The sequence below is a fragment of the Heteronotia binoei genome, chromosome 9, assembly GCF_032191835.1.
Source record: "Heteronotia binoei isolate CCM8104 ecotype False Entrance Well chromosome 9, APGP_CSIRO_Hbin_v1, whole genome shotgun sequence".
In the NCBI taxonomy this organism is placed as follows: Eukaryota; Metazoa; Chordata; class Lepidosauria; order Squamata; family Gekkonidae; genus Heteronotia; species Heteronotia binoei.
In genome coordinates, this window is record NC_083231.1 from 9,121,201 (window position 1) to 9,139,204 (window position 18,004).

Consider the following 18,004-nt stretch of genomic DNA (forward strand, 5'->3'; position numbering starts at 1 on the left):
ACAGTGCAGAGTTACATATAGCTGGTAGGCAGTGCCTCAGAATGCCAAATGGTACAAACGACAGAATAGTAAAATTAACAATTTGAGCAAACCTTTGATCTGGGCAGCATGAGTCTATGAAAACAATAAAACAGTAATATGCCAAAATGTGAGAATGTCTGCCCACCTAGATCGATCCTTTAAGCAAGGATCATTTTGTAGAAAAAGAGGTGCTGGTGCCCATTAACACAACTTATTTGCATCTGCCACACACCCGACATCACCGGAAGGTGGGCTCAATTAGATCAGCTCAGCATCTACCTGAAAATGCTTCTTGAATTATAATTGCCATAATAAAACCTGACTCCCAGCCAATGTTCCCTCTAAGCTGCAGAGTCTTGCGAGCAAAAATTCTACTTTGTGAGCTACTGGCATTAAAGCTGTGAGCTACTGCATAAATTATTCTGTGGGGTCATCCTTCCTAAGACAAAAATGTGTGAGCTGGAGGCTAAAAATCTCTGAGCTAGCTCACACTAACTCAGCATAGAGGGAACACTGCCCCCAGCAAACTTTTAAAATTACTTTCTCCTGTGTAGCCTATGAGAGTTGGACCATAAGGAAGGCCGAGTGCAGAAGAATAGATGCTTTCGAGCTGTGGTGCTGGAGAAGACTCTTGAGAGTCCCTTGGACTGCAAGAAGATCTAATCAGTCAATCCTAAGGGAAATCAACCCAGACTGTTCCCTGGAAGGTCAGATGCTGAAGCTGAAGCTCAAACACTTTGGCCACCAAATGAGAAGGGAGCACTCCCTGGAGAAGACCCCAATGCTGGGAAAGACAGAAGGCAAAAGAAGGGGACGGCAAAAGATGAGATGGCTGGACAGTGTTACTGATGTAATTAACACAAATTTGAGCAGACTTTGGAGAATGGTGTAAAACAGGAGGGACTGGCGTGACATTGTCCTTGGGGTCGCAAAGAGTCGGACTCAACTGTGCAACTGAACAGCATGTAGCCACAGTGGCATGAGGAAAAATTCCATCTGTCTGCTTTATATAGTTGGGTTATTTTCCCATTTTTTGTGGGGGAAAATAATATGTTTGTCAGATCTTAAGTTCAGCAAAATACTCACAGGGAGTTTGGAGCCCAGAAGCAAGTATTTGTTGGGGTGGTGGGGGGAGAAAGACGACAATAAAATTGAGAGGTTCTGGAGCTCAGCTCCTGCCCAATGAGGCCTGGTATCTATAAACCGGGACAGAGACTCCAAAACAGAACCTTTTGTAAAGACAGGATTTCCAGACTATGCGGTAAAGCAACAGTCTGCTCCACCGTTCTTCGGAGGGAAGCAAATGACCCTAACTTATCTCACATCTGTATGATTTCAAATAATTTACTTATTTACAAACCCCGTGGCAAGATCTGCAAGTGTTCGTTCTCTGTTGTGGCCTCTAACTTGTGGAATGGTCTGTCCAAAGCCATTTGGACTATGTTCTGACTCCCACAACAAACATGTAATTAATGGAACGTGATCTAGACAGCTTCCAGCCATATTAACAAAGACAGAGATGGACAGGTGGCCCTTATAGGATTGCCTACAAAATGTGTGAATGGACCACCTCTGCATCAACTCAAATTTATAGGTGGGCAAATGCTGGAACCAGTTTGGCGTAGTGGTTAAGTGTGTGGACTCTTATCTGAGAGAACTGCGTTTGATTCCCCACTTCTCCACTTGCAGCTGCTGGAATGCCCTTAAGAACATAAGAGAAGCCATGTTAGATCAGGCCAATGGCCCATCCAGTCCAACACTCTGTGTCACACAGTGGCAAAAATTTTTTGTGGCTAATAGCCACTGATGGACCTCTGCTCCATATTTTTATCTAAACCCCTCTTGAAGGTGGCAATGCTTGTGGCTGCTACCACCTCTTGTGGCAGTGAATTCCACATGTTGATCACCCTTTGGGTGAAGAAGTACTTCCTTTTATCCGTTTTAACCTGTCTGCTCAGCAATTTCATCGAATGCCCACGAGTTCTTGTATTGTGAGAAAGGGAGAAAAGTACTTCTTTCTCTACTTTCTCCATCCCATGCATTATCTTGTAAACCTCTATCATGTCACTCCGCAGTCGACGTTTCTCCAAGCTAAAGAGTCCCAAGCGTTTCAACCTTTCTTCATAGGGAAAGTGTTCCAACCCTTTAATCATTCTAGTTGCCCTTTTCTGGACTTTCTCCAATGATATAATATCCTTTTTGAGGTGCGGCGACCAGAACTGCACACAGTACTCCAAATGAGACCGCACCATCGATTTATACAGGGGCATTATGATACTGGCTGATTTGTTTTCAGTTCCCTTCCTAATAATTCCCAGCATGGCGTTGGCCTTTTTTATTGCAAACGCACACTGTCTTGACATTTTCAGTGAGTTATCTACCACGACCCCAAGATCTCTCTCTTGGTCAGTCTCTGCCAGTTCACACCCCATCAACTTGTATTTGTGGCTGGGATTCTTGGCCCCAATGTGCATTACTTTCACTTGGCCACATTGAACCGCATCTGCCACATTGACGCCCACTCACCCAGCCTCAACAGATCCCTTTGGAGTTCCTCACAATCCTCTCTGGTTCTCACCACCCTGAACAATTTAGTGTCATCCGCAAACTTGGCCACTTCACTGCTCACTCCCAACTCTAAATCATTTATGAACAAGTTAAAGAGCATGGGACCCAGTACTGAGCCCTGCGGCACCCCACTGCTTACGGTCCTCCACTGCGAAGACTGCCCATTTATACTCACTCTCTGCTTCCTATTACTCAGCCAGTTTTTGATCCACAAGAGGACCTGTCCTTTTACTCCATGTCTCAAGCTTTCTAAGGAGCCTTTGATGAGGAACTTTATCAAAAGCTTTCTGGAAGTCAAGGTAAACAACATCTATCGGGTCTCCTTTGTCCACATGTTTGTTCACCCCCTCAAAGAAATGTAACAGGTTAGTGAGGCGAGATCTTCCCTTACAGAACCCATGCTGAGTCTTCCTCGATAACCCGTGTTCATCAATGTGCCTACTCATTCTGTCCTTGAGAATGCTTTCTACCAACTTTCCGGATATTGAAGTCAGACTGACTGGCCTGTAATTTCCCGGATCTCCTCTGGAACCCTTTTTCAAGATGGGGGTGACATCTCTTGGGTCAGCCATAGCTCTTGCAGAGGTTGTCCTTGAAAGGGCAGCTGCTGTGAGCGCTCTCGCAGCCCCACCCACCTCACAGGGTGTCTGTTGTGGGGGAGGGGGAGGTAAAGGAGATTGTGAGCCGCTCTGAGACTCTTCGGAGTGGAGGGCGGGATATAAATCCAATATCTTCATCTACCTCACAGGGTGTCTGTGGTGGGGGAGGAAGGGAAAGGAGATTGTGAGTCGCTCTGAGACTCTTCGGAGTGGAGGGCGGGATATAAATCCAATATCTTCATCTACCTCACAGGGTGTCTGTTGTGGGGGAGGAAGGGAAAGAAGACTGTGAGCCACTCTGAGACTCAGAGTGGAGGGCGGGATATAAATCCAATATCCTTCTAATTGCAAAATGGATGGAAATCATCTAATGGGCATGCTTACAGGAGATATTCCTCTCTCTTAACCTGTCTTTCCCACCCATTTTCTGCCTTCTTTGCCCTGTCTTGATGGTACCCATGCAGTTCATGCTAAAAATCAGATTTTGGCTGGGATGGTATAGATTTATCCTTCTTGCTCTTCTTTGCACCCAACCTATTGCCTTTCCGGCTTGCTCTGCAATGCATTTCACCCTGCTATGGGGATGCCCTTTTTCAAAATCTCCCCCAAATCAAAATCCTCCAAAGAGATGAAAAGTTTTATTCAGTTACAGCGCTTTGCTTCTTAACAGCAAACCTGTCCTATGTGGAATAACAGACAGCATCCACCATTGCTTCACACATGTTCAGCCCTTCGCAAGAAGTCCAGCTGCTCTCTTTCGCTGACCCTAAATCTGGTGACATGTCCATTCTGTGCTGCAAAAGACAGGCTCACCTCAGTTGGATTCGGAATCTATATGTGAAGAAGACCAGAGGCCTCGGGTAAATACAACGACCAGTACTCTCCCAAAAAACCCATTTTATTTGAGAAGCTTTTTTTGATTTCTTCTTTCTTTATTTTGCAGCCTTAGCTTTCTTTCCATTTCTCATCAGGTTTCCTTTGAGCTTGTTCTTCTTCCGATTCAACTTCTGGCCACTGCTGCAAAACAAGAAGCACTTTGCTCAACCACCGCACTTGCTAATGTGCAAACTTTAGAAAAACATCAAAACGTATTCAACGGCGAATGGCTCCAGAAGCAGGAGGAGAACGCTTTGCAGAAACTGAAAGGGCGATCCATAAAAGCGCTTCCAAGGGTAGATCCTGATCCCCTCGTCTGATGAAATGTGCTTAGGGAGCACATGAAAGCTTACGTTCTGAATAAAACTTGGCTGGTCTTAAAGGTGAAACTGGACTCCTCCTTTTTTCAAGGGCAGAATCGCAGTACCAGCATCTGCTTGGGAGCAGTGAGGGCTGTAAAAACGGGAGGTGGAGATGGGAGTGGGTGTTTATCCTCACTTTTTGTCCTTGGCTACAATAACCAGATGCAGTCCCGGAGCTAGGGGTCACAGAGGGAGGGGGCCACAGCGGGGCCACTGGGGAGGGGCCCATGGGGGTGAGTGCAGAATGCTGAAGAGGCTGGGGGCCATCCCTCGCCCTCCAGCTGATTGGCGGTCCCTTTGAATGGCATGGGAGGGGCAGCGGCTGTACCTGCAAGCCCCTCCTATGCCATTAAAATCAGCAGCTCCCAACCTTTTTGGCACCAGGGACTGGTTTCCTGGAAGACCATTTTTCCAGGGACCGGTGGGGGGGGGGGCAGCGCCAGGGTTTTTGCTGCCCCCCAAGCCCCATCCCTTCCCCCCATGGGGGTCTTTAAATGGGGGGGGGAGACCGGGGCTGTTTCTGTCTCCTCCCCGCTAGGTGGCCAGGCAGCAGAAAGCCAATCTGCCTCCCTCTCCCATTTCAAGGTCCGCACTGATCGGCTGATTGGAGGGGGGTCTGTAAGTGAGGGGTAGGCTAAGGTTGCAGCAGCTGCCGCTTCCGCAGACCCGGGTTCCGGGCGGGTACCAGTCCACGGACCGGTGGTTGGGGACCCCTGATTTAAATCACACAGGAGGGGGTAGCCCTGGGATGGGGGTGAGCGACTCCCCTCCAAAACCTGTCGGGGCCCCTGCTTAGCTACAGGCCTGACCAGATAGAGGCAGTGGTTGCAGTCTTTAAATTAGGCCAGCCAAGGTTACAGAGCGCCTCCTTCAGCCTGCTTGGCTGCCTCTCCCTGGCCTCGATCTGCGAGTTCCACCCACGGGTTGAGACCACAGCCGGCCCTAGACTATACCCTGGTACCCTAGGCGAGGCTAACTGCTGGCACCCCCCCCCCCGCACTGATAACATCACTAAGTCATATGGGGGCACCCAATTTGATGCCCCCCAGAAGGCAGGCACCCTACGCGATTGCCTAGTTTGCCCAGTGGCAGGGCCGGCCTTGGTTGAGACTGCCTCCTCTTCTCACCTGCCTTGGGCTGCCCGATTGCCTGGCTGTTCATCTGCTTTCCCCTGCTCCAGAGGCTGGGTTAGCCCTTGAGGTTCTTTTGCTAACACAGGCTTCCATCCCACTGGTGAGTTCCTCTCTGGGGTTGCAGTGGCTTCCTTGCTGAGTGATCTCTTTCTCCCTAATTGGCCCACAAGGGACCCTCCTAGTGCACTGCTCTTAAGAACATAAGAGAAGCCATGTTGGATCAGGCCAATGGCCCATCCAGTCCAACACTGTGTCACACAGTGGCCAAAAATCTCAAGTGCCATCAGGAGGTCCACCAGTGGGGGCAGGACACTAGAAGACTTCCCACTGACCCCCCCCCCCCCCCTCAACACCAAGAATACAGAGCATCACTGCCCCAGGCATAAGAACATGAGAGAAACCATGTTGGATCAGGCCAATGGCCCCTCCAGTCCAACACTCTGGGTCACACATAAGAACATAAGAGAAGCCATGTTGGATCAGGCCAATGGCCCATTCAGTCCAACACTCTGTGTCACACAGTGGCCAAAAAACCCAAGTGCCATCAGGAGGTCCACCAGTGGAGCCAGGACACTAGAAGATTTCCCACTGTCCCCTCCCCCAAACACCAAGAATACAGAGCATCAGTGCACCAGACATAAGAACATAAGAGAAGCCATGTTGGATCGGGCCAATGGGCCCTCCAGTCCAACATTCTGGGCACCAAACCCAAGTGCCGTCAGGAGGTCCATCGGTGGGGCCAGGACACTAGAAGGCCTCCCACTGTTCCCCCTCCCAAAAAAAAAACCCCCACCAAGAATACAGAGCATCACTGCCCCAGACATAAGAACATAAGAGAAGCCATGTTGGATCAGGCCAATGACCCATCCAGTCCAACACTCTGTGTCACATAAGAGAAGCCATGTTGGATCAGGCCAATGGCCCATCCAGTCCAACACTGTGTCACATAAGAACATAAGAGAAGCCATGTTGGATCAGGTCAATGGCCCATCCAGTCTGTATCACACAGTGACAAAAAAAACAGGTGCTATCAGGAGGTCCACCAGTGGGGCCAGGGCACTAGAAGCCTTCCCACTGTCCCCTCCTCCAAACACCAAGAATACAGAGCATCAGTGCACCAGACATAAGAACATAAGAGAAGCCATGTTGGATCGGGCCAATGGGCCCTCCAGTCCAACATTCTGGGCACCAAACCCAAGTGCCGTCAGGAGGTCCATCAGTGGGGCCAGGACACTAGAAGGCCTCCCACTGTTCCCCCTCCCAAAAAAAAAAACCCCACCAAGAATACAGAGCATCACTGCCCCAGGCAAACAGATCCAGGTGGGCAGCTGTGTTGGTCTGAAGCAGTAGAACAAAGCAGAGTCCAGTCGCACCTTTAAGACCAACAAAGTTTTATTCAGAATGGAAGCTTTCATGTGCTCTAAGCACACTCCATCAGAAAGTAGGATGGAATGGCAAGCAGTCCTAAAGAGAGAGAAAGTGGGCAGTGATGCAAAATCATGAAAATGTCCCTTAGCAGATTAAAAGAGTCACAAGCCAGGGCCTAGCAACCGCCAGCCTGTGTCCACTGGGCTAAAAAAACAAAAACGGTAATAAACGCCAGAATAGCAGATTGCTGCCCATTAAGTATCCTGCAATAAATGAGAGTCTGCTCTAGGTTAAAAGCAGGGCATAAGATTCTCAGAGGCTTAATTTAAACATGTAACACACACATAAAAACATCATTCTAGTTTACCTTTTTTAAAAAAATGCATTAAAATAGTGGATTAGTACCTGTAATGAGATAAAAAGCCAATGTCCCTTATTTGAGTATGCAATACGAAAACATTTTTCTGATACACTATTCTAAAAGAAACTGTGGATATATAGCTATACTTGGTGAAAGTGTAATGAGTATATGTCATGAGGCAAGTTTTGCAACTGGGGAAGTTTCCATCTTCTCTTTTCTGTTCAGCAGGGATGAGTGGAACCTGTCTGCCTTTCCAGCTTGAAGCAATCTCGTGTCATGTGCCCAGTGCAAAAAAGGAGGTATGTGATTTCTGTGGAGTGGATCTCAGACTTACAATGTGCATGCTTCAAGAAACTGCAATTTATTCCCAAAGGGCTGCCATGTTAGATTCTTACAGCGACACACAAACGAGCTCCTTAAAGACTAACAGCTTTACAATGCAATTGTGTGCTGTGTTACACCAGTCTAACTCCATTCAAATCCACAGGCTATTATCACTGTGGCCTACAGCCCTACTTCATCGCATTCATTTGATGACATGGGCTCCAGGGCAGGAACTCCTCTGCATATAAGGCCACACACCCCTGCTGCAGCCAATCCTCCCGAAGCTTACAGTAGGCCCCGTACGAAGAGCCCTGTAAGCTCTTGGAGGATTGGCTACATCAGGGGGGTGTGGCCTAACAAGCAAAGGAGTTCCTGCTACTAAAAGAAGCCCTGCCTAACACTGTGAATAAACTTGTTAGTCTTTAAGGTGCAGCAAAGAAGCCTTTTGATGAATTGCACGTCACGGTTACTCAACCAACAGCAGAAATGGCAGGACAATAAGGATATGAATCCTTGCTGGACATGTCATTGGCCACTAATAATGATGCATTCATCTATTAGTCATAAACTGCAGAGTTTTTCTCCTTTAACTCCAACAAAAATAAAATACTCGTTGTCTGAGATGGCGGGCTTTTCTGCATTCTGATTTCCCTCGCTTCGGAGTTCCTGTTTCTTTGAGGTTCTTTTTTTCTTGTTGCACGTGTGTTTTGCTCCCTCTAGCGGTTGATATGATACAGAGGTCTATGACCAGCTTATTTCCCTACAGACGTAAACTGCAGGGTTTTATGCTGGACATAAACCTGTCTGATATTGAACTGACCGCAAGCGGGAGCAGGAGCTCCTTTGCATATTAGGCCACACACCCCTGATGTAGCCAATCCTCCTGGAGCTTACAGGGCTCTAAGTACACGTCCTACTGTAAGCTCTCAGAGGATTGGCTACATCAGGGGTATGTGGCCTAATATGTAAATGAGCGAGAATAAAACACACATAGAATAGAAACTCCCCCCTCCTCCAAAGAAACAGAAATTTACAAAGATGAAAATCAAAATGTGGAAAAGCCCATTGTTACAGTATATACAAGTAATAATGTGCACTTTTTACTTCAGGAGTGGGGAAACACCATCACACCCACCCCCAGTATGGAAACCAGATTAAGGACTCTATGGGATAATAAAATAGTATTACAAACATATCTGAAAGAAGTACAAAGTGTCTCTGTTTTGCATGAAGAAGCATCCGTTCTGTTTAAGCGAATGAACGCATCCACATGACCGACCTACCGGCAAACTCTCGTAGCTGCGTGCAGATTAGGACAGACGGTGCGCTTGTGATCTGCTGCTCCACAAACGAAACATCCGGTGTCCACGTTCTTACAAGAATGACTTGGAAGTGCACAGCGATCACAAACATGACAGTGAACCCAAGCTACAAAAGAAAAGATTGGAGGCATGCTGAAGAAGGCAATAATGAAGAAAAATACCTCAAAGAGAACTCCGAACATGGGGGGGAGCTACTTAAAAACACATTTGAAAGCTCTCTCGTTCATTCCTCTGTAGCACACAGGCTTTGAGACAAAACAATACAACAGTAACAGAGATGCATGAGCAAACAGGTAGCTAATGAATACATAATTTAAAATATTGATTTAAAATAAGCCACAAGATCACTGTATATTTAATTAGGCACTGAATTAATGGCAGTACCAGGGCTTTTTTGGTAGAAAAAAACCAGCAGGATCTCATTTGCACATTAGGCCACACACCCCTGATGTCACTATAGTTTCACAAAGGGCTTTTTTGTAGGAAAAGCCCAGCAGAAGTTCATTTGCATATTAGGCCACGCCCCCTACTGCCAAGCCAGCCGGGACTGCGTTCCTGTGTGTTCCTGCTCAAAAAAAATAGCCCTGGCAGTAACTCAGATTTTTAGCGTTACTCAGATATGTTTGACAACTGCCAGAGAGATGCAATTTCCACTTCTGGACTCCAAACTTGAAAGCAGAAAGGAGGAGGCATGGAAGCCAGCGTTCCATCTAAGGTGAGTTAGCGTGAGCTCGCTCACAGATTTTTAGCCTCCAGCTCACACATTTTTGTCTTAGCTCAGGAAGGATGGCCCCAGAGCACAATAATTTACGCCGTAGCTCACAACTTTAATGCCAGCAGCTCACAACTTTATTGCCAGTAGCTCACAAAGTAAAATTTTTGCTCACAAGACTCCGCAGCTTAGAGGGAACATTGATGGAGGCATGAACAATTCTTTACCCATAAGAAGAACGGACATGTGAGCACTACGAACACTTTCTATTACCACCACTTTCTAATTTGGAGTTTGGACTGTATACATTTCTATGGGCATTTGAGCCTGAGTTCGTTTAAAAATGTATTTATGAATTGTTGGATGTTGAGTTGAAATTTTGGTCACAGAGAAGCCCGGAGCATTAATATATATGAGATTCATATTTAAGAACATAAGAGAAGCCATGTTGGATCAGGCCAATGGCCCATCCAGTCCAACGCTCTGCATCATAGTGGCCAAAAAACCCAGGTGCCATCAGGAGGTCCATCAGTGGGGCCAGGACACCAAAAGCCCTCCCACTGTGGCCCCTCCCAAGCACCAAGAAGACAGAGTATCAATTGCCCTAGTCAGAGAGTTCCATCTATACTCTGTGGCTAAGAGTCACTGATGGACCTCTGCTCCGTAAGAACTTCAGAGAAGCCATGTTGGATCAGGCCAATGGCCCATCCAGTCCAACACTCTGTGTCACACAGTGGCCAAAAACCCATGTGCTATCAGGAGGTCTATCAGTGGGGCCAGGACACCAGAAGCCCTACCACTGTGGCCCCTCCCAAGCACCAAGAAGACAGAGCATCACTGCCCCAGACAGAGAGTTCCAACAATAAGCTGTGGCTAATAGCCACTGATGGACCTCTGCTCCATAAGAACTTAAGAGAAGCCATGTTGGATCAGGCCAATGGCCCATCCAGTCCAACACTCTGCATCATAATGGCCAAAAAACCCAAGCGCAATCAGGAGGTCCATCAGTGGGGCCAGGACACTAGAAGCCCTCCCACTGTTGCCCCTCCCAAGCACCAAGAAGACAGAGTACCACTTGCCCTAGACAGAGAGCTCCATCTATACCCTGTGGCTAAGAGCCACTGATGGACCTCTGCTCCATAAGAACTTCAGAGAAGCCATGTTGGATCAGGCCAATGGCCCATCCAGTCCAACACTCTGTGTCACACAGTGGCCAAAAAACCCAGGTGCCATCAGGAGGTCCATCAGCGGGGCCAGGACACCAGAAGCCCTCCCACTGTGGCCCCTCCCAAGCACCAAGAATACAGAGCAACACTTGCCCCAGACAGAGAGTTCCAACATTATGCTGTGGCTAACAGCCATATTTCTCAGTAAGTGGCATTTTCCATAATCTCCAGGTGGTGCTGGTGATCCCAGATAATTATAACTGTTCTTCAGGCAACAGAGATCCTTTCCCCTGGGAAAAATGGCCTCTTTGTCATTCCACTCTACTGAAGCCCCTCCCCTCCCCAAACCCCGCCCTCCTCAGGCTCCGCCCCCCAAGTACTTCCCAACCTGCAACACGGAAGAGCGGTCTCGGCTGCTTAATCGAGCAGAATGCAGAAGAAAATACTTACAAGGTTTTACACATGTCTTGCAAAGGAAACAATGCCTCCATCGCCTCCCATCCTATTCAAAAGAAGAAGTCAGGCACACATTTTAAGCAACAGGATTATTGGAGATGTTGCTCAGGGTTGCCAGCCTCCAGGTGGCACCTGGAGATTTCCCAGAATAACAATTGGTCTCCAGACTGCAGAGACCAGTTCCCCTGGAGGAAGTGGCAGCGTTGGAGGGAGGATTCTATGGCTTTGAAGCCTGTTGAGGTCACGTCCCTCCCCAAACCCTGCTCGCCCCATTCTTCCCTCCCCCCAATCTCCAGGTATTTCCCAACCCACAGCTGGCAATCCTACTGGTGATCTAGTTTTCACTATATTCACCCACAGGCAGTCCCTCAGATACATGGCCAGAGTGAAGGCTTGAAGGAAAAAGAAGAAGACCATAGATTTATACCCCCGCTTGTCTCTCTGAATCAGAGTCTCAGAGCGGCTTACAATCTCTTTTATCTTCTCCCCCCACAACAGACACCCTGTGAGGTAGGTGGGGCTGAGAGTGCTTTTACAGCAGCCGCCCTTTCAAGGACAACTCCTACAAGAGCTCTGGCTTACCCAAGGCCATTCCAAGAGATGCAAGTGGAGGAGTGGGGAATCAAGCCTGGTTCTCCCAGATAAGAGTCCCTACACTTAACCATTACAATCAAACTGACTCACCAACAACCCTCTACACTGGGCCAAGAAACAAGGGAAAGTTTACCACCAATCCTGTTCATTACTTGCTCAGAAACAAGTTCCAGAATGTGCTCAGGACTGCAGCCTACACTTCCCACCGGGGAGCTGCCTTTCACTCACCCCGTCTTGAAGTGACTCACATACAGTAGAGCAGGGGTGTCAAACTCATTTATGAGGGCCGGATCGGACATAAATGAGATATTGTTCGGATGGGCCCTGTGTGTCAGAAAATGTAATGCCAGGTAGCGGATATATAAACTTTATAAAGAACAAAGACAAACACAAAGATTTTTTTTAAAAAACTTAAAAGATGCTTAAAAGATAAGCATTCTTTGCAATATTTGGTTTATTTAACGGTCTCTGATTCCTGATACCTCTTGCTCTGAACTATTGCATCAAAATCCGGAGACAATGCCTGTGCTGTAGAAATCTCATGGTTAATGCTTTGAGCCTAAGACCCAGGGGAAAGAATGATATGGCTGGGCATTGTGAGCTTTTGCACATAAATTGCTCCATGCGCTGGTCAGCCAATGGAGAAAATAGAGGCTTTGCTCCGTAGCTCCTGTACAATTGAGCAAGTCTGGCAAAGTAAGCTGTGATGCAGAAAGAAGCAAAAGAGAGAAAAGGAAGCAGACGACAGGCTCATGAGCCTAGTAAGAGCCCTCCAGGTGCCTGATCCGGCCCTCGGGCCGCATGTTTGACACCCCTGCGGACAGTTATTTGTGCTCAACCTCTTTTCAAGATCCACTCACCTTGGATGTACATGAATTGCATGTTTCACAGTGTTGGTTCTCTGAGCTCACATATCGCTGACAAATGCAGCAAAACCTGGCCGAGAGGGAGAAAGTCGTTGAGATAATCAGGTAGATCCAAGAGATTCGTCACCAGACCCGGAGTCCCCAATCTTCTTGAGCCTATGGGCACCTTTGGAATTCTGACAGGGCACGGTGGCTGCAGCGGCAAAATGGCTGCCACAGAATGGCTGCTGCAGGAGGTGGAGCTGGCCACAAAACTGGCCACAAAATGGTTGCCAGTGCCACAGCAATATTTAAAAAAAATGCAGCCAGCCAATCAAATCTCCAATAATCAGTCACCTTGCTGGGCAAAAGCCTTACCTGGCCTCACCCGCTTCCTGGAAACACCTGGTAGGCGCCAGAAAATGCACCAGGTTGGGGACCCCTGCACTAGATACTCTTACAAACTGAGTTAACCCCCATAGCCAGGGCCGGCTCACCCACTAGGCAAACTAGGCAGTTGCCTAGGGCATCGGGAGGCAGGGGGCAGCAAATTGGGTTCCCCCCGGTGCCCCAGGGAAGCGTTTAGTTTGCCTTCCTCTCCCCCCGCCCTCAGCCGCCACGGCAGCCATCATGGCCACTAGCCCCCTCTGGCCCACCACCGCCCGCGTACTAAGGAATGGTGCTGCTGAAGTGCAACATTGGCCTAGCCCTATAGCGCTCAACTTAGAATGTGTCAAGAAAGGGTTTCTTGCCAATGAGAAGGAGGGAAGGACGGTGGCTCAGTGGTAGAGCATCTGCTTGGTAAGCAGAAGGTCCCAGGTTCAATCCCCGGCATCTGCAACTAAAAAGGGTCCAGGCAAATAGGCGTGAAAGACCTTCCCCTGAGACCCTGGAGAGCCGCTAAAGAGGAGTGATGGTGGCTCAGTGGAAGAGCATCTGCTTGGTAAGCAGAAGGTCCCAGGTTCAATCCCCGGCATCTCCAACTAAAAAGGGTCCAGGCAAATAGGCGTGAAAGACCTTCCCCTGAGACCCTGGAGAGCCGCTAAAGAGGAGTGATGGTGGCTCAGTGGAAGAGCATCTGCTTGGTAAGCAGAAGGTCCCAGGTTCAATCCCCGGCATCTCCAACTAAAAAGGGTCCAGCCAAATAGGCGTGGAAAACCTTCCCCTGAGACCCTGGAGAGCCGCTAAAGGGGAGGGACGGTGGCTCAGTGGTAGAGCATCTGCTTGGGAAGCAGAAGGTCCCAGGTTCAATCCCCGACATCTCCAAAAAAAGGGTCCAGGCAAATAGGTATGAAAAACCTCAGCTTGAGACCCTGGAGAGCGGCTGTCAGAATGAGTAGACAAGACTGACTTTGATGGACCCAGGGTCTGATTCAGTAGAAGGCAGCTCCATATATTCATGTGATCTTATGTCCAATGTTATATTCATATATATTCAATATTCATATGATCTTATCTCCAATGTTGATCTTTGATTCTGGCTACATATAGAATGATTTTGCCTTTTATAATGCATCTTGCTGACCAGATATGATTTTGCTTTGCTCTGCTCATTGTTTAACACATGTAATCTTATAATGGAACAGAGCACACAGCAGATTTGTAAGAGAGCCGCTTTCTCCCTTTTTCTTTGACCTTGGGAAACAGGTGAGTGTCCGAACTGCTCGAAAGAACGGTTTGGAGTTTCATTTCCAAAGAAAAGACATTTAACAACTGGGGGGGGGGGGGCGAATTGGACATATATATTTCAAATACTTTGCTGCTGCTTTTTTTGCACCTTGGATTGATTATGTCATGAACTGCCATGCCTAGTGTATAAGTACCTGGCCCTATCCTATGAGGTCAGTTCTAACAAGGAATGTCTTGCTGTGAACATGCATCTCTTCAATAAACTCCTTATTTGATTCAAATCAAAGAGGCTGAGTTGATGACAGAGTAGCACAGAACCCGGCAGAATGTTAAAAAAAAGAAGTTTGAGAAAGACCGCGTGGTGATAAAACGGCAAGGGGGGAAGTGTGGCACTACTGGAAGTGCTGCAGACATTTTTAACAGAACACGACAGCAATTCAGAAGCACAGAGAAGAAGTGAAAATGGAAGTCAGCAGTTTGCCTCAAGAACAGCTGCTAACTGGGTGCAAGTGGGCTTTGTGTGGAAAGGGAAATAAAACCCATAGTGACCGGCTACCAAAACAGATTGCAACTGCTGTCTGAATGGGGCCCAAGCGTCGACATGACATCACAGCACTCAATTATGATTACAGACAGGTGAACAAAAGATTTACCTATACCCTTCTTCCACAGGAAGCACTATCAGATGAGGTGAAAGATTAGTAAAAATACGAACAGGGGACTGTTTTCGGCCTGTCTTCCCATGCTTGTAGAGGGCATGGTTATCATAGTCCACCTAGAAAACAAAAGCACAGCACAGGGGTGAAAATATTAGCATTAGTTATCATCCTTCTGTTCTTAATGTACAGCCTGGCATTCTCGCAGAGACTCAAGGCAGGGGACAAGTGTGAGGAAATCTAGTCAGCCAATCAGCAAGCCAATCGTAAAATATAACAACATTTGACTCTAGCAGCAAAGATTTGTCGTAAAACAAAATAATGCAGCGGTGCTGGGACTGAAGAACTGGGGGTGGGGTGGAAATAGATATCGAGGATGAAGATGATATTGGATTTATATCCCGCCCTCCACTCTGAAGAGTCTCAGAGCGGCTCACAATCTCCTTTCCCTTCCTCCCCCACAACAGACACCCTGTGAGGTAGATGAAGATATTGGATTTATATCCCACCCTCCACTCCGAAGAGTCTCAGAGCGGCTCACAATCTCCTTTACCTTCTTCCCCCACAACAGACACCCTGTGAGGTGGGTGGGGCTGGAGAGGGCTCTGACAGCAGCTGCCCTTTCAAGGACAACCTCTGTCAGAGCTATGGCTGACCCAAGGCCATGCTAGCAGGTGCAAGTGGAGGAGTGGGGAATCAAACCCGGCTTTCCCAGATAAGAGTCCGCACACTTAACCACTACACCAAACTGCAAGCAAAAATATCTCGCTGCACACAATGATCGATGTACGGAAACTTTATCCCTGACAGAAGTCACCTCCTGAGCTGATCCACTGTGCCTCACATCTGTTCTACAAGAATACCTCCTAAATAACTCTGCTTTGCACATTTTACTGGGAGACCACATGCATTTGCCATCTACGTACACTATTTTTAGACGTGCCTGCTTTTTGTTACACTGATCTATATTTCTGAGGGACACAGCAACAGGGCTTTTTTTGTAGCTGGAACTCCTTCGCATATCAGGCCACACACCCCTGATGCAGCCAATCCTCCAAGAGCTTACAGTAGGCCCTGTAAGAAGAGCCCTGTAAGCTCTTGGAGGATTGGCTACATCGGGGGGGGGGGGTGGCCTAATATGCGAAGGAGTTCCTGCTACAAAAAAAGCCCTGCACAGCAACATTATGGTACACATTTGTCTGCTTTTACACAGGGCGTTTTCGCACTTACCTTAAGCCGGAGCGACGTCCCTCTTCACCACGCAGCGTCTGCACGGTTTTCGCACTAATTGCTCCGCAGAACCTGGAAGAGCCGCAAAGTCCTGCGGCTTTTGTGTCGCAAATGTAAACTGGTTTTTGGCGGTTTACATTTGCGACGCAAAAGCCGCGGGACTTTGCGGCTCTGCCAGGTTCTGCGGAGCAATTAGTGCGAAAACCGTGCAGACGCTGCGCGGTGAAGAGGGACGTCGCTCCGGCTTAAGGTAAGTGCGAAAACGCTCACAGGGTAAGAGAGGCCCAAATCCCATGTTTAAATCAACAGACTGGAGTCATACAGAACTCCTGTTGTGAAGATCCTGGGATCTCCTAGTCTGCTACTCCAGAAAGGCTGTGTGCGTGCTTGGAAAGAAGACTCTCTGTCTCCCCTGGCACCTTCCTTTGCAGCACGAGAAACTGCCATTAGCAAACCCAGACGCATACACAGGATGGTTTGGACTCATCGGATGATATAAAGCAGGCGTGTCGACCTCATTTGTTATGAGGGCCGGATCGGACATAAATGAGACCTTGTCAGGCCAGGCATGTGTATTATAAAATGTAATGTCATGTAGTGGAGATATACACTTTTATAAGGGGCAAAGACAAAAGCAAAGATTTTTTTTAAAAAATTAAAAGACGCTTAAAAGATAAACACTCTTGCAATATTTTATTTAACATTCTCTGATACCTGACACCTCTTGCTCTGAATTATTGCATCAAAATCTGGAGACAATGTCTGTGCTGTAGAAATCTCACGGTTAATGCTTTGAGCCTAAGACCCGGGGGGAAACATGAAACGGCTGGGCATTGTGAGCTTTTGTACATAAGGTGCTTCATGTTCTGGTTAGCCAATGGAGAAAAATAGAGGCTTTGCTCTGTAGCTCCTGTGCGATTGAGCAAGCCTGGCAAAGCAAGCTATGATGCGGAAGGAAATAAAATAGAGAGAAGGAAGCAGATGACAGTGAGTTGCTCGCAGGCCCGATAAGAGCCCTCCATCTGGCCCTTGGGTCGCATGTTTGACACCCCTGAATAAAGGAAAAGAACTAGCACCAGCATCAACACATAAACAAAATTAATGCTATTGCTTGCTTAACTCACAGAACAGACTCCCAAAGCTTGACAAAGCTTGTACTTCCTCCCCACCCAAGTTCACTACACTTCTACTGCGCTTTGTCCTGCCCCTTACCTGGTAATCCAGCATCCTGAAACTCGGGAAAAATTCAAGGATGCGTGATTCAAAAAAGTAAGGGAAAATCCAAAATATGGGTAACTCTTTACGGGTAGCATCTAGTAAGCAAAAGACAAACAAGGAGAAAATGATTTTTAAAACCGTCAGGACAAATGGATAATAAAAACCGGCAAACAACCTAACAGCATAGCACCTCACAAGCTGTTCGACCATGGATGCTGGCCCCAGCGCCCCCTGAATCTTCAATTGAAACTCCATGCAGTTAAAAGCTTGCAGCACTGTTAAACAGTCTGTTTAGAGCAGGAATGGCTAAACTGTGGCCAGCTTGGAGAAGGCATTTCTTCCTTTAAATCCCTTATCCAAGCCAAGCCAGCCAGCGGCTTGGAAAATGCATTTAAAGTTGTTTTCTGTCCACCTCTCTCCCCCTCCCCCATCTATTTTCCTTCCTTGCAGTTCTCAAATAGCTGCTGTTCATGTCTTGCGGCTCTCGAGCAACTCTGACCTCCCCTGGTTTGGAGTATTGTAAAGTATCTGAAGACAGAGTTGCGCTCATTGCTTAAAAGCAGA

General features: G+C 47.7%; 1 protein-coding gene across 1 annotated transcript in view; it reads right to left on the reverse strand.

The window, feature by feature from the left end:
* Positions 1-4,067: 4,067 nt before the first annotated feature.
* The window catches only part of ZCCHC4 (zinc finger CCHC-type containing 4), a 33,090-nt gene continuing 19,153 nt past the window's right edge, over positions 4,068-18,004 (reverse strand). Inside the window, exons 7-12 of the mRNA XM_060246214.1 lie at positions 17,435-17,535; positions 14,990-15,111; positions 12,723-12,798; positions 11,263-11,314; positions 8,896-9,040; positions 4,068-4,205 (exon numbers count right to left, since the gene is read on the reverse strand). Coding sequence (XP_060102197.1) covers positions 4,121-4,205; positions 8,896-9,040; positions 11,263-11,314; positions 12,723-12,798; positions 14,990-15,111; positions 17,435-17,535 — 581 coding nt within the window. The 3' untranslated portion in view covers positions 4,068-4,120. The remainder of the gene's footprint in view (positions 4,206-8,895; positions 9,041-11,262; positions 11,315-12,722; positions 12,799-14,989; positions 15,112-17,434; positions 17,536-18,004) is intronic.